At 42.3% G+C, this 15,528-nt stretch overlaps 1 protein-coding gene across 3 annotated transcripts; it reads right to left on the bottom strand.

Moving 5' to 3' along the window:
• Positions 1-2,921: 2,921 nt before the first annotated feature.
• rrp36 (ribosomal RNA processing 36) lies at positions 2,922-12,196 on the bottom strand. 3 transcript variants are annotated; one of them, XM_069721631.1, is made up of 9 exons: positions 12,082-12,196; positions 11,727-11,874; positions 10,391-10,762; positions 8,958-9,090; positions 8,810-8,876; positions 4,744-4,848; positions 4,487-4,564; positions 4,063-4,180; positions 2,922-3,442 (listed from the first exon to the last, which is right to left on the bottom strand). In XM_069721631.1, the coding sequence occupies exons 3-9, from the start codon at positions 10,737-10,739 to the stop codon at positions 3,285-3,287; spliced, it is 1,008 nt and encodes a 335-aa protein (XP_069577732.1). In that variant the 5' UTR covers positions 10,740-10,762; positions 11,727-11,874; positions 12,082-12,196; the 3' UTR covers positions 2,922-3,284. The 3 variants fall into 3 exon arrangements, with proteins under 3 accessions (XP_069577732.1, XP_069577729.1, XP_069577730.1); XM_069721628.1 differs by lacking the exon at positions 11,727-11,874; XM_069721629.1 differs by lacking the exon at positions 12,082-12,196 and having other exon boundaries at positions 11,727-12,062.
• Between the last annotated feature and the right edge of the window lie 3,332 nt (positions 12,197-15,528).

Here is a 15,528-nt window from a genome sequence, read left to right as displayed (position 1 = left end):
ACTCATTGTTGACATGAACAAACTGGAATCTATCTGATTATGATTTCGTTTTGGCAGCTCTGGACAGAAATACAAATATTTCCAAAAACTGTGATACAATTCTATTTTATGTTTTATTTAGGCTATTTGTGTGTACAAAAAAATATTGTTATTTTAATTTCTGTAAAACATTTCAGAATTAATGTGTTTTTATTCACAAAATATATTTAATGTCACAGAAATAAAACTTGTTGTATTATCATAAATAGAAACTGTCGAAGCATTCAAGAGTGAGAAGCCTTTGGAGATTAAACAAAATATTACTATTGATTATAAAGGTGTCGGATAAAAAAAATTAAAAACCTGTTGAGGAGGTATTTGATCTGATTGACTTTAGTATGTAAAGAACTTTATTTTGTTTTGTTTTTTACGGTTATTCTGTGTTAGTTTGCTAAATAATGTATTTTTATCACACACACACACACACACACACACACACACACACACACACACACACACACACACACACACACAACACATACACACACCATTCATTTGAAGTCTTTTAAACTTGTATAACAGTGAGACCAATGAAACGTTGGAGGGTGGAGGAGTGACGGAGGTTTGGTGTTTCAGTGTTGTAGCTCATGAATATAAGGCCCTGTATTTCTGCACCCTCCCCCCAGTGTTATTGTTGCCCCCCCTCGACCTCCATTGTCCTGTGGGGGCTCTGATGGGCTCAATGGCACCTGTCAGAGATCGGAGAGAACAGGATTCAGCCAGCGAGCTCTTGTCCGGGTTTGACGCTGCTAATTGACTTTTTGGGATCCTAAAAACGAGAACAGGTAACCATGACGATGAGAGGAAGAGAAAACAAACGAATCAATCAACTCAAAAACACCGATGACACTCAGGAAACCTGTTGCTGGTAAAATCAACCAAGCTCCAATCAAGCAAGTTTTGATATCGTTTGTCCACATGTAGGGTAATTATCCTTTTCTTTACTTTTTCTGGGCCCTAATTTAAAAGAGAATTTAAGATTTTGGGGACATTTCAGCTTTTATTTGATAGTTCGCAGTAGAAATAGATGATAAGAAGGAGAGGTGGGAGAGTCCGTACAGGTCTCAGCCAGTAGCAGGTCAGCTGCTGTATTTACAGACTCTTCAGGAAACCCTTCTCATAATTTACTAAAAATTACCTGTTTTCAAGTGACTGTAGTTGATAAATACCCACTTAATTATATGTCAGTTTTTAGAAGAAAAAAACCTAGGAATGTATGCATCAGGTAAGTAACAAGAAGCAGCTCATAAACTGGTGTTAGTATCCATCAGTTTTCTAAAAAGACATTAAATATTAATTCAATTTGCATTTATGTAAATTGAACCTTTCAGCTGCATGCCATGGTGTTTATGATCAAATACCTGCAAAATGATTGACATTTCAATCAGTTGGTGCTCAAGTCTGGACAGACCTTCTCTGTTTGGGCCCCCACCCTCTGGAGCCCCCACCCTCTGGAGCCCCCCCTGGAGCCCCCCCCCTCTGGAGCCCCCACCCTCTGGAAACCCCACCGTCTGGAGCCCATCAGGCCAGCTGGACAGTTCTGAGTGTGTTGTGTGTGTGTGTGTGTGTGTGTGTGTGTGTGTGTGTGTGTGTGTGTGTGTGTGTGTGTGTGTGTGTGTGTGTGTGTGTGTTACCTGTCTTCTGTCCTGTAGCGCCCTCTGCTGGTCAGTGGAGCATCCTGCCCCGTGTGCACCTGGAGGTCAGCAGTTTAGTTTTATTCACTGATTTATTTGTGAAACTCTTTTATGTTTGAGGGTCTTATTGCATTTATGTTTGTTTTATGATAATATCTGAATACAGATGTTTCCCTGTGTGAAGGCCACCAGGTGAAAAATATTATTTCAATACAAATTCGGCAAAAAATAAACACTCAAATTAGTATCAGCAGGCTGTTTCTGTTACACTGACGCCCATTTGTATTTGAGATGCAAGTTACTGACCATTATTGTTGCTCTGCAGCCTCAAAGACTCACTGACTTCATTTTTCAGATTTCATTTGAGTTTACCGCTTAATTATATTTATTCATTATATTCAAGCGTCTCAGCTGTTTCTCCTAAAAGAAAACCACACATGCACATTTTTTAAAAGTTGGGACAGGGTCAACAAAAGACTGGAAAAGTTCCTTTTTTTAAAAACACCTGGTGGAACATCTGACAACTAATGAGGTTACCATGGCAACAGATCAGGAACATGATTGGGTATAAAAGATGATTTCAGAGAGGAAGAGTCTCAGCAGTGAAGATGGGGAGAGGTTCACCACTCTGAAAGACTGTTTGGAAAATAGTGACACAAATTCAAAAAACATCTGTTTTAGAAAACACACTAAAATGTCAACATGTTGTTTTTGGTCTATTTTCTATTAAATATGATTTTACATGATTTACAAATCACTGCATTCTGTTTTTATTTACATTTTAAACGGCGTCCCAACTTTTTCAAAAACTTAAAATTTTAAGAATCGTTCATTACCGTAGAAGTGAACATTTTAAAATGTAAAGTTTGACCATGTGAGTTTCTCAGGTTCAGTCGGCTGCACTAAAACATCTGTACAGCTGTGACTCCACCGTGACATTAAGACCAGCGACAGGTGAAGCGTCACACGACAGCGCAGCAGTGATTCCTCCTTCAGGAAGACGATCGTGTTCAGATGCTATTCGGTCGGATGAAGAGATGTGGATTTATTATGGAGTCTGTGATTTATGATTTATGGTCCTGTTGAACTGTGGCAGGTTGAAACCAGGTGTTCCTAATATTTTGTAATCGCTGAAAGTTTAAAGAAGTTGAGGAAAAAGATGGTTGCACACGTGAACTTTGATTTCCTGTCTTCCAGGCTGTCGACGGTGTCACTTTATTTCTATAAAAAAATCAATCTGCAGAAGAATAATCCATCACGGGCAAAGTTTATTATCTTCAAACTATCATTTACAGTGGAGACGGTTTTAAATGCATTCATGGCTCTAAATCAGAAAAAAAACCACATCTACTTTGTACTTTTCTGGTTCTAACAGCTTCACTTCGGCTCCTGTTCGCTCGGCGATGACAAACAGGACTTCAAGACAACCATCGCTCCTGAAGGCGACGACAGGATGCTTCTCAACACGAACGTCCAGATGTCCTCGAATGCACCGGAGAGATTTATCCGTGGACGGGAAATAAATGTGACTAAAGGAAGTGGAACGGACTGCAGCGCCATCAGCAGGCCGGCAGACGGACCATCGGCCTCAGCGGGTTCTCCGGGTGTTCCTCAGGCAGCCTTCTGGTTGTGGTTCTGGAGCTGTCTGGGCAGCTTCCTGCGGTCCTTCCCGGCGTTCCTCTTCCTCTTCTTGCTCAGGAAGCTCTCCAGTTTGCCGCCTTTCTTCAGCTCCTGGTATTTTTCAGCCAGCTGCAGCTTCTTCTTCTCAGCTGGCCAAAAAACAGAAAAGAAAAGAAAAGAAAAACAGAAGAGTTATTGAAAATTTCAATGTTTCCAGATTTGACAGTTAATAAAGATGTAAATAAATACGTTAGTAAAAAAATATATATATATATTTTCTCTGAAATAATTTGAAAATGACAAGTTATTGCATCGATAATTTTGGTTACTAAATATTCAAGTGTTGTCAGGTTTGAGCAAAATACGAGCAGAGCGATTTCTCCTGTCGTGCACGATGACGTCATCGTCTACGTCACCGGGCGAAGCCGTACGCGTGGTGAACAAGTATTCCAAGTTTCGTCTCTCTATCAACAACAGCGCCGGAGGACACGCGTTTCTGTGAGCAGCGGTCGGGCTGCATCTGTGGTTTCCATGGCGATGAGGATGCAGCGATGAGCCGGGCGAGGCCCCAGCTGGGTTTTCTGCTTCTCTTTGTGTCACCGTGAATCGGTCCCCCAGAGTCAGACTGTCAACAACAACAACCGTCGCTGCTTCTCCCTTTTTACACAAACTCTGTGATCGGGTTTCAGGTCGTCCGGTTCTGTTCGTCACAGCTGGGCTGTTATCAATTTAATATTAGATGTCCAACACCGTGAAACGTGGTTCTTACATTGCTTGAGGAAGAACGGCCGGCCGCCCTGATTGGCTTGTTCTCTCTGCTGCCTCTTGAGCTGCAGCTCTCTCTCCCGCTGCAGCTCCTGGCTCTTCCTCGCTCGCTCCTGGTTCTCCTGCAGAGAGAGAGTCACATGATCACATGTTTCAACTCTCTTTAACATTAAAAGCATCCAATCCGTTCAAAAGACCTCATTTCTGTCATCAATCTGATGAATGATGCTCTGATGGGATTTAACATGGGATCAGATCTCTCTTCATCGGCTTCCCATAAAATGAAAACTAATGTGTTTTTAGCATTTTTTTTTTTTTTGACTGAGATGACCATAAATCTAATAACTGAATTTGGCAATTTGTCAAAAAATAAATAAAAAAAGCCTAAAACGAAGTATTTATTTCAGGTATCAGTTCCTGAGACTCACCATCCTCTTCAGGAGGAACTGCAGCTTCTCTCTCCGCTGGTTGTTCTGCTTTGTCTTCTTCAGCTGCTTCTGGACCATCTGCACACACACACAGTGTTAACCAGCACACACACACACACACACACACACACACACACACACACACACACACACACACACACACACACACACACACACACACACACACACACACACACACACACACACACACACACCGCCTGGTCCTCAGCCTCCTGAACAGTGTTTCCGTGTCTCACCTCTTTCTCTCTGTACTTGATGTCGTTAATGAACTTGTATGTTTTCTCGAAGATCTCTGGTTTGTATTCTCCGGACAGGTCGTCAAATCGAGGATCTCTCAACGTCTAGAGGACCAAACACAACTGAGTTATCTGGACCAAACACAACCGAGTTATCTGGACCAAACACAACCCGAGTTATCTGGACCAAACACAACCGAGTTATCTGGACCAAACACAACCGAGTTATCTGGACCAAACACAACCGAGTTATCTGGACCAAACACAACTGAGTTATCTGGACCAAACACAACCTGAGTTATCTGGACCAAACACAACCTGAGTTATCTGGACCAAACACAACCGAGTTATCTGGACCAAACACAACCGAGTTATCTGGACCAAACACAACCGAGTTATCTGGACCAAACACAACCGAGTTATCTGGACCAAACACAACCGAGTTATCTGGACCAAACACAACTGAGTTATCTGGACCAAACACAACCTGAGTTATCTGGACCAAACACAACCTGAGTTATCTGGACCAAACACAACCGAGTTATCTGGACCAAACACAACCGAGTTATCTGGACCAAACACAACCGAGTTATCTGGACCAAACACAACCGAGTTATCTGGACCAAACACAACCTGAGTTATCTGGACCAAACACAACCTGAGTTATCTGGACCAAACACAACCTGAGTTATCTGGACCAAACACAACCGAATTATCTGGACCAAACACAACCCGAGTTATCTGGACCAAACACAACCGAGTTATCTGGACCAAACACAACCGAGTTATCTGGACCAAACACAACCTGAGTTATCTGGACCAAACACAACCGAATTATCTGGACCAAACACAACCCGAGTTATCTGGACCAAACACAACCGAGTTATCTGGACCAAACACAACCGAGTTATCTGGACCAAACACAACCGAGTTATCTGGACCAAACACAACCGAATTATCTGGACCAAACACAACCGAGTTATCTGGACCAAACACAACCCGAGTTATCTGGACCAAACACAACCGAGTTATCTGGACCAAACACAACCCGAGTTATCTGGACCAAACACAACTGAGTTATCTGGACCAAACACAACCTGAGTTATCTGGACCAAACACAACCTGAGTTATCTGGACCAAACACAACCGAGTTATCTGGACCAAACACAACCGAGTTATCTGGACCAAACACAACCGAGTTATCTGGACCAAACACAACCGAGTTATCTGGACCAAACACAACCGAGTTATCTGGACCAAACACAACTGAGTTATCTGGACCAAACACAACCTGAGTTATCTGGACCAAACACAACCTGAGTTATCTGGACCAAACACAACCGAGTTATCTGGACCAAACACAACCGAGTTATCTGGACCAAACACAACCGAGTTATCTGGACCAAACACAACCGAGTTATCTGGACCAAACACAACCTGAGTTATCTGGACCAAACACAACCTGAGTTATCTGGACCAAACACAACCTGAGTTATCTGGACCAAACACAACCGAATTATCTGGACCAAACACAACCCGAGTTATCTGGACCAAACACAACCGAGTTATCTGGACCAAACACAACCGAGTTATCTGGACCAAACACAACCGAGTTATCTGGACCAAACACAACCCGAGTTATCTGGACCAAACATAACCGAATTATCTGGACCAAACACAACCCGAGTTATCTGGACCAAACACAACCCGAGTTATCTGGACCAAACACAACCGAGTTATCTGGACCAAACACAACCGAGTTATCTGGACCAAACACAACAGAGTTATCTGGACCAAACACAACCCGAGTTATCTGGACCAAACACAACCCGAGTTATCTGGACCAAACACAACCGAGTTATCTGGACCAAACACAACCGAGTTATCTGGACCAAACACAACCTGAGTTATCTGGACCAAACACAACCTGAGTTATCTGGACCAAACACAACCTGAGTTATCTGGACCAAACACAACCTGAGTTATCTGGACCAAACACAACCGAATTATCTGGACCAAACACAACCCGAGTTATCTGGACCAAACACAACCGAGTTATCTGGACCAAACACAACCGAGTTATCTGGACCAAACACAACCGAGTTATCTGGACCAAACACAACCCGAGTTATCTGGACCAAACATAACCGAATTATCTGGACCAAACACAACCCGAGTTATCTGGACCAAACACAACCGAGTTATCTGGACCAAACACAACCGAGTTATCTGGACCAAACACAACCCGAGTTATCTGGACCAAACACAACAGAGTTATCTGGACCAAACACAACCCGAGTTATCTGGACCAAACACAACCCGAGTTATCTGGACCAAACACAACCGAGTTATCTGGACCAAACACAACCGAGTTATCTGGACCAAACACAACCCGAGTTATCTGGACCAAACACAACCTGAGTTATCTGGACCAAACACAACCGAGTTATCTGGACCAAACACAACCTGAGTTATCTGGACCAAACACAACCGAATTATCTGGACCAAACACAACCCGAGTTATCTGGACCAAACACAACCGAGTTATCTGGACCAAACACAACCGAGTTATCTGGACCAAACACAACCGAGTTATCTGGACCAAACACAACCCGAGTTATCTGGACCAAACATAACCGAATTATCTGGACCAAACACAACCCGAGTTATCTGGACCAAACACAACCCGAGTTATCTGGACCAAACACAACCGAGTTATCTGGACCAAACACAACCGAGTTATCTGGACCAAACACAACCCGAGTTATCTGGACCAAACACAACAGAGTTATCTGGACCAAACACAACCCGAGTTATCTGGACCAAACACAACCCGAGTTATCTGGACCAAACACAACCGAGTTATCTGGACCAAACACAACCGAGTTATCTGGACCAAACACAACCTGAGTTATCTGGACCAAACACAACCTGAGTTATCTGGACCAAACACAACCTGAGTTATCTGGACCAAACACAACCTGAGTTATCTGGACCAAACACAACCGAATTATCTGGACCAAACACAACCCGAGTTATCTGGACCAAACACAACCGAGTTATCTGGACCAAACACAACCGAGTTATCTGGACCAAACACAACCGAGTTATCTGGACCAAACACAACCCGAGTTATCTGGACCAAACATAACCGAATTATCTGGACCAAACACAACCCGAGTTATCTGGACCAAACACAACCGAGTTATCTGGACCAAACACAACCGAGTTATCTGGACCAAACACAACCCGAGTTATCTGGACCAAACACAACAGAGTTATCTGGACCAAACACAACCCGAGTTATCTGGACCAAACACAACCCGAGTTATCTGGACCAAACACAACCGAGTTATCTGGACCAAACACAACCGAGTTATCTGGACCAAACACAACCCGAGTTATCTGGACCAAACACAACCTGAGTTATCTGGACCAAACACAACCGAGTTATCTGGACCAAACACAACCTGAGTTATCTGGACCAAACACAACCGAGTTATCTGGACCAAACACAACCGAGTTATCTGGACCAAACACAACCGAGTTATCTGGACCAAACACAACCCGAGTTATCTGGACCAAACACAACCCGAGTTATCTGGACCAAACACAACAGAGTTATCTGGACCAAACACAACCCGAGTTATCTGGACCAAACACAACCCGAGTTATCTGGACCAAACACAACCGAGTTATCTGGACCAAACACAACCGAGTTATCTGGACCAAACACAACCCGAGTTATCTGGACCAAACACAACCTGAGTTATCTGGACCAAACACAACCGAGTTATCTGGACCAAACACAACCTGAGTTATCTGGACCAAACACAACCGAGTTATCTGGACCAAACACAACCGAGTTATCTGGACCAAACACAACCGAGTTATCTGGACCAAACACAACCCGAGTTATCTGGACCAAACACAACCCGAGTTATCTGGACCAAACACAACCCGAGTTATCTGGACCAAACACAACCGAGTTATCTGGACCAAACATAACCGAGTTATCTGGACGTCGCTGCAGGTTTGTGAGCACTGCAGGTCGTTCTTCACTCACCGGTTTCCTGACGGGGACGACCTGACGGAGGAACGCCACCGGCTTCTTGGCTGAAATCTCCACCGGTCTGAAATCACAGGCAGACGTTAAACTCCGACAGGAAGTGACACGTGATTGGACGGTCGACGGCGCGGTACGCCATTCTCACCTGTTCTTGTTCAGTCGTTTCTTCCTCCTGGTTCCTGGAGTCCTGCCGCTGCCGTACGCCACCTCGTTGTAAACTTTGGTTCCCACGTCGTTCTGCAGCTTCATGATGTCCTCGAACGTCATGCTGGACAGTTCTGGACGGTTCGGAGAGCAGAGCGGATCTCTTCGTTAGGAACCGTTTCACAGCAGACCGACCGCAAAACAAGCTTGTTTTATTTACTTTTATCTGTTTTAATTGATTCATAAAACCGTTTCCTCCAGGAATTTATCCGAGGTCAGTTGAAGAAACTGCTCGACATGTTACCGTCTTCGCAGCGGGATAATGTCAGTGCTGATGACATCATCAGCTGTGGCCCCGCCCCGTCGGGTGTAGAGACGCAGCGCTACAAGCTGAGTGGAACCGCCATTAAATCTGATGCATTTTCTCTTCAACGTTTCCTCACAGACGAGGCGCTTTATTTCTGGAAAGCTCGAGTCGTGCAGGTTCACAGAAAGGTGCTGCATTTCTCCGTGAGGAAGACTTTCAAACAAGAAGGGGCGGGGCTAAAGGTTTAACATGTTAAAATCAGGGATCTTTTTGTGATTGTTGCGATCAGAAATGTTTGATTTTGCAGCAGATTTTCTCAAAAATGTCGAGTATTGAGTGAGTTTTTTGCGTAAAACTGCATCAGTTTGAGAAAGTTGCAAGTCGAGACAAACAAATTAGATTTCTTTAATCACCTCCTGATAAAGTAATAAATGTGTAATCACTTCCTGTGATAATAATCCTGCTGCACATCAGAGATATTTTAGTTCTGATCTTTTTTTAATTTATTTATTGAACTTAGAGAACCGTGGAGATAAAAGGTCCTAAAAGGTCCTAAAAGGTCCTAAAAGCTGCGTATGTTTCCATAACAGACCGTCTGTGACTGGAATATAGAAACAAGGACTACATCAGCTGTCACAATAAGAGCTTTAGATGCTGTTTAATTCATGTTCATTCAACACATAGACCTGCTGGATGAAACAAACAAAGGGACGTCTCTGACAACTGGACGTGTGGAGAAAACTCATTTAACATCCAGTAATATGGAATCACTTCCTTTGATCACAAACATTTAATCATCATTTTAATGTGAAGAACACATTTCCCACAAACCCCGTCACTTCCTGTTTCTCCTCTTGTTCCTGTTCCTCCGTGAACAGAGTTTTATTTAGAGATGAAAACAGGAGCAGAGACTTTCTGGTTGAAATAATATGATATATATTTGTGTAAATAAAGCGAGTTTTGTCTGAAAAGTTTTACTTTATGTCGTTAATACTTCCAGCTCAGATTCTGATGATGTTTTTTGCAGAAAAATCGCAAGAATTTTTAAATTGCAGTTTGTTTGAATTTGTGTTAATTATTCTGATCTTGATTTCCTGGTTGAAATGTAAAATAAAAGATGATCTCACCTTTCCTGATGTTGTCTTTTGTCTGGATTTCACTGCTGCTGCCGTCGCCGCCCTCCTCATCCTCCTCCTCATCAGAGGTTTCACTGTTGCCATCCTCTTCTTCACCATCATTAGAGTCATCCTCTTCATCAGACCCCTCCTCCTCACCATCAGACCCCTCCTCCTCAGCACTAAGCTGCTGCCCCACCTGGTCAGTTTCTCCTCCTCCTCCTCCTCCTCCTCCTCTCTCAGTGAGCAGAGCAAAGTTCTTCTCCACATCAGAGTCTTCGTCGTCACTGCTACTCGCCATCTTCATCTTCTTCTTCGAGAGCGTCACTTTGTGCTGCTGCTTGTCTTTTCCCTTCATCATTGTTCGTGTGTTTCTGGAAGATTCTGGAAAATAACAGAGTTGAGGAAATATCGGGGGGGAATTTATTCTGAAATAAAAAAAAATAATTAAAAAAAAGCCAACAGCTCTTTAATGAACAAATGAGACATCTCTCTTTTTAACTTGATTTTAGTGGGTTTTTTTATATGAATATTGAGCTAAAATCTTAAAAACACGAGTCCATGGCTTTGTTCATTAGATATCTTTGTTCTTCAGATATCTTTGTTCATTAGATATCTTTGTTCATCAGATATCTTTGTTCATTAGATATCTTTGTTCATCAGATGTCTTTGTTCATTAAATATCTTTGTTCATCAGATATCTTTGTTCATTAGATATCTTTGTTCATCAGATATCTTTGTTCATTAGATATCTTTGTTCATCAGATATCTTTGTTCATCAGATGTCTTTGTTCATCAGATATCTTTGTTCACCAGATATCTTTGTTCATCAGATATCTTTGTCCATCAGATATCTTTGTTCACCAGATATCTTTGTTCATCAGATATCATCAGATATCTTTGTTCATCAGATATCTTTGTTCACCAGATATCTTTGTTCATCAGATATCATCAGATATCTTTGTTCATCAGATATCTTTGTTCTTCAGATATCTTTGTTCATCAGATATCTTTGTTCATCAGATATCTTTGTTCCAACCAGACTGAACTAGCTGATCAGTTTAGTGTTTCTATGTTCTGTATTTATTCAGTTGGAGACTAGAAATCCTCTCAGTTGCTAGGTGGTTGCTAAGGGTCGGACTACTTCCTGGTAGAAGCAGTCCCCTTCCTGGTGATTGTTTTCCAGTTGTTAGGCGTACCCCATGTGTTGCCAGGGAACGGAGATCACGCTAACAAAAGGTTTTATATTGTAAGCGTGAATTGCTCCACAATATGAACACATTTAGACTAAATATTTTATTTAGATGGTAACTTGTATAATTGCACTATTACGAGATCTTCTGCTGACCTTTGACCTCCTGGATTTGTTTTGCTTTGACAAAGTGACGACACTCTCCGGACGAAGCCACGTGACTCCCTCACGGTCCCAACAACACTGTGGAGTTGATGCTGCGCACTTCAGGAAGTCGCGATCTTCCCCGCGTGGTGCACATCGTCTTTGTAAAGACAGAAGAAGAACCGTGCAGTCTTCGGACTCAGCGACAACAACAACACGAGAACTTCCGGGTACGGCGAGCGACGAGAAACGCTGCCAGACCTTCGAGCCCGTCGTCCGATCCTCCATCCAACTACTTCCCCCCTCGACCCACCGGCCACCGTCTCATACACAACCCGTAACAAAGATTAAAACCAACAACACCCACCGACTCAGCGGACTTCAGTCCTCCTGGACACCTGAACCGAGCTTCATCCACGTGGGTCCATATCTGCTGCCTGTGTTACTCCAGCAAGACAAACGAGCTTCTTCTTCTTCGGTTTAATGTCGGGCGGCATCTCGTGTCGAAGGCGCACTGCCGCCACCTGCTGGACTGGAGTGTTTCACTGGGACTGAAAAATTACATTCTGTTCATTCACCCAAAATTTCAAAAACCTCAAATAAGACTTTGTATTTTCTGTCCTCAACGCTAAATAAATTCTTTAGATACTTTAATACTCTCATTAATGAGTTCCTTCGTTAGTTTTCCTCGACGTGTTCAACCGTTTCTTCCCACAAATCCACGTTCACCCAGTCCTGACGGGTGTCGTTGTTCTGTTCAACCCCGTCTTCATATGACTGTTTGCTCTCTGCAGTTGTTAAGGTTTTCCATCCCTCCACACTTTGTGCTGTATTTGATGTAGAATTCGTCCTTTATTCCCTTCATCATCCGGATGCTTTTATTCATCCAGCCGTGATGTTACTCCAGATACCTGCTTTACGTCACCTTTACCAAGAACTACCTCCATAATTCTGTCATGTTGCAGAGCTTGTGACCTTTTTATGACCTTTTTTTTAAATTTTATTATTAATTATTTTTTCTCTATCCTCTGCAAAGCTTCAACAGCTGGTATCTCGACTGGATTTACTGCTATATGATCATTAAAGTTTATATTTTATCATCTAATATATATCTGCCCAATTTCTTTCCCCTTTATCTCTTTTTATTTTCAACAGAACACAAGAAGCCACAATAACAACCCGTCGTGTCACTTCATGTCATCTCATTTCTTTTGCCATAACGAAGCTGCTTATTCTTCTTCTTTTGGTTTTGAAGGGCAGATTGCCTCCTTAATGTCGCACTGCTGCCACCTTCTGGTGCTGGTCACCTCCTGCAGCGACCAGTCCGTCCTGTTCTCCTCATCAGTCCTGTTCCCGTCAGCTCCAAATCTTTTCAACTCATCCATCATGTCTCTCCTCTCCGCTACATGTTCACTACAACTAATACGTGCTCGGCTCTTTCTGGCATTTAACAAACATCCCATAATCCAGCTGGGTGCTTTCCAATAATGTGGATTGTACTGTTCAGCCCTCTGACCTATTTGCGACCCAGTTATGAATAGTTTCCTCTTTCCTGTCTCCAAGTCCAACTTTGTTCTGTGTGAAGGTTTTTCATCGCTGCAGCTGCTGTTCCTTTGTTTCCCTCATGATTAATTGTATTTCTGCCTTTGAAAGCTTCAGTTTATTTCTTGTTTTGTGAAGCATAACCTGACATGAGACCCAGAGACTCAACCAGCAGACCACAACTCTGGTTATGAGTTCTGATGTCAAAATAAAAGTCCTACGTGGTTGTTTGAGAAGATAAATCAGAAATTGTGCGACAAAAAAACCTATCAATGATATAGACGACATGGTCTTTAATGTGGTTTATTACCGCCCTGTCAGATGTGTTGATATGTCTTCACCGGATGTTTGTTTTGTGGAAAGACAACACTAACTTCCTGTTTTTGGTACCAGGTCACTTTTACAACAGCTGCGCCTTTTTATTATCAACTTTATTTACAAACGGTATCAGGACAATGACAGTAAAACATTATAAAATGATCAAATTTGGTGCATTGGTGCACCAATTGGTGCAATTTTTGTGCAGTGGTTAGCACTGTCACCTCACAGCAAAAAGGTTCTGGGTTTGAATCCGGTCCTGGGCCTTTCTGTGTGGAGTTTGCATGTTCTCCCTGTGCTTGCGTGGGTTCTCTCCGGGTTCTCCGGCTTCCTCCCATCATCCAAAAACATGCACCTCAGGTCAGGTTACCTGGCGCCGCGCTAGTGGCAGCCTGCTGCAGCATCTCCCCCCTGAGAGACCCCCTGCTGTAGTGAAGACATTTCCCCTCGGGATTAATAAAGTGTATAAAATCAAAATCAAAAAATCAAATAAATAAAAATATACTGTCAATTTATAAAGTCAAATTGTTTGGCAGATATAATACAAAAATAAATAATCACAAAAATAAATAATCACAAAATGGATGAATACATTTATAAAATAAATTAAAAGTGATTATAAATGTTTTCTCTGAGAGTTTTCCGTGCTGCTTTCTGCTGGTCCGCCACCATTATCACGAAATCTGATCGATTCAAAATAAACTCAGTTTAGGTTAAAACCAAGATTACCCAAACAAACCTTAAACTCAGGGATTTAGTTTGAGGCTTCAAAAAAAGGGGTGGGGTTATATTACCAGACACACACACACACACACACACACACACACACACACACACACACACACACACACACACACACACACACACACACACACACACACACACACACACACTGAAGAACCAGCGGAACTGGGAGGAGTTTATTCTGGTTGCTAGGTGATGGGGAAGACGAGCAACATCAATTTGGACGTATTATTGGGGGACGCACATAAATTGTCCTTCAAATTAAAAGCATGTAAAGGTGCTCGTTCTCTGAACTAAATAAAACCGAGCTGAAGGCTTCAGAAACCAGAAATAAAAGTACAGACGCACGTTCAGACAGGATGTGAATCCAAAAAGCCGACACCTGACACGATTCAGTGGTTTTTGTCAGAAACATGTTGTTGACATTACAGCCTACAAGACACAATAAATAATAATGTCATTATATTTAATTTTAATTTAATTAATAATAAAATGTTTGTGACAAAATAAAATAAAATCAACTGTACAAGTCCTTCTAATTTTCACATAAATATTAAAATATAAACAATAATTTGAATACGTAGCCAATGAGCCCCACTTTGTTAATAATGTGCACATGAGGAATTCATTTTTAAGATCTTATTATCTTCGTGCATGTTTATTGCATCCTGTATAAAGACAGCAAAGAAATAGCTGTTACAGCTCGTTGATTACGTTTTTATATTTTATATTATATTTATATTTATATTTTCCTGATTCAGGTCGTTGCTTAGTTTACAAGCTGTTTTGTGCTGTAAAACCAATCATCACCCAGCAGTGATGTCATCAACCAGCAGTGATGTCATCAACCATCAGTGACGTCATCGTTGGTTTGTGAACGTTATGAATCCTCCAGTTCAGATTCTGTCCGTCACCATCTTTGCTAGTTCGGAGTGGTTTGGAGCAGGAAGTGACCATATTTGGACGAGCTGGGGGAGGAGCCAGAGGTGGATCTAACCGATCTGATTGGAAACCTGACGATACTACGTCCCGCCCACCGATAGCTGTAACCTGACTGCACCACAGGCCTGTCAATCAAACAGACACGCCCCCAAAAACAGGTCTTCTTGAATCTTCTTTTATTTATCTATTTATTTATTTTATTATTTAATGACGGGATTATTTTCAGATGGACTGCCAGAAAACTAATCTGGAAGAGAATCATGGGAGT

The sequence above is a fragment of the Brachyistius frenatus genome, unplaced genomic scaffold (genome assembly GCF_029030835.1).
Source record: "Brachyistius frenatus isolate BFR_SWC_R1_liver_20210118 unplaced genomic scaffold, ASM2903083v1 Contig_269, whole genome shotgun sequence".
NCBI classification, from domain to species: Eukaryota; Metazoa; Chordata; class Actinopteri; family Embiotocidae; genus Brachyistius; species Brachyistius frenatus.
This window is presented reverse-complemented; position numbering and strand designations above follow the sequence as displayed.

Excerpts from the sequence above, each read along its gene's own strand:
- rrp36 (XM_069721631.1), bottom strand. The coding sequence starts at position 10,739 with ATGATGAAGGGAAAAGACAAGCAGCAGCACAAAGTGACGCTCTCGAAG. Across the intron at positions 9,091-10,390 it reads AAAAGACAACATCAGGAAAG|AACTGTCCAGCATGACGTTC; the intron begins GTGAGATCATCT and ends CGAACCGTCCAG. Across the intron at positions 8,877-8,957 it reads AAACGACTGAACAAGAACAG|ACCGGTGGAGATTTCAGCCA; the intron begins GTGAGAATGGCG and ends CTGTGATTTCAG.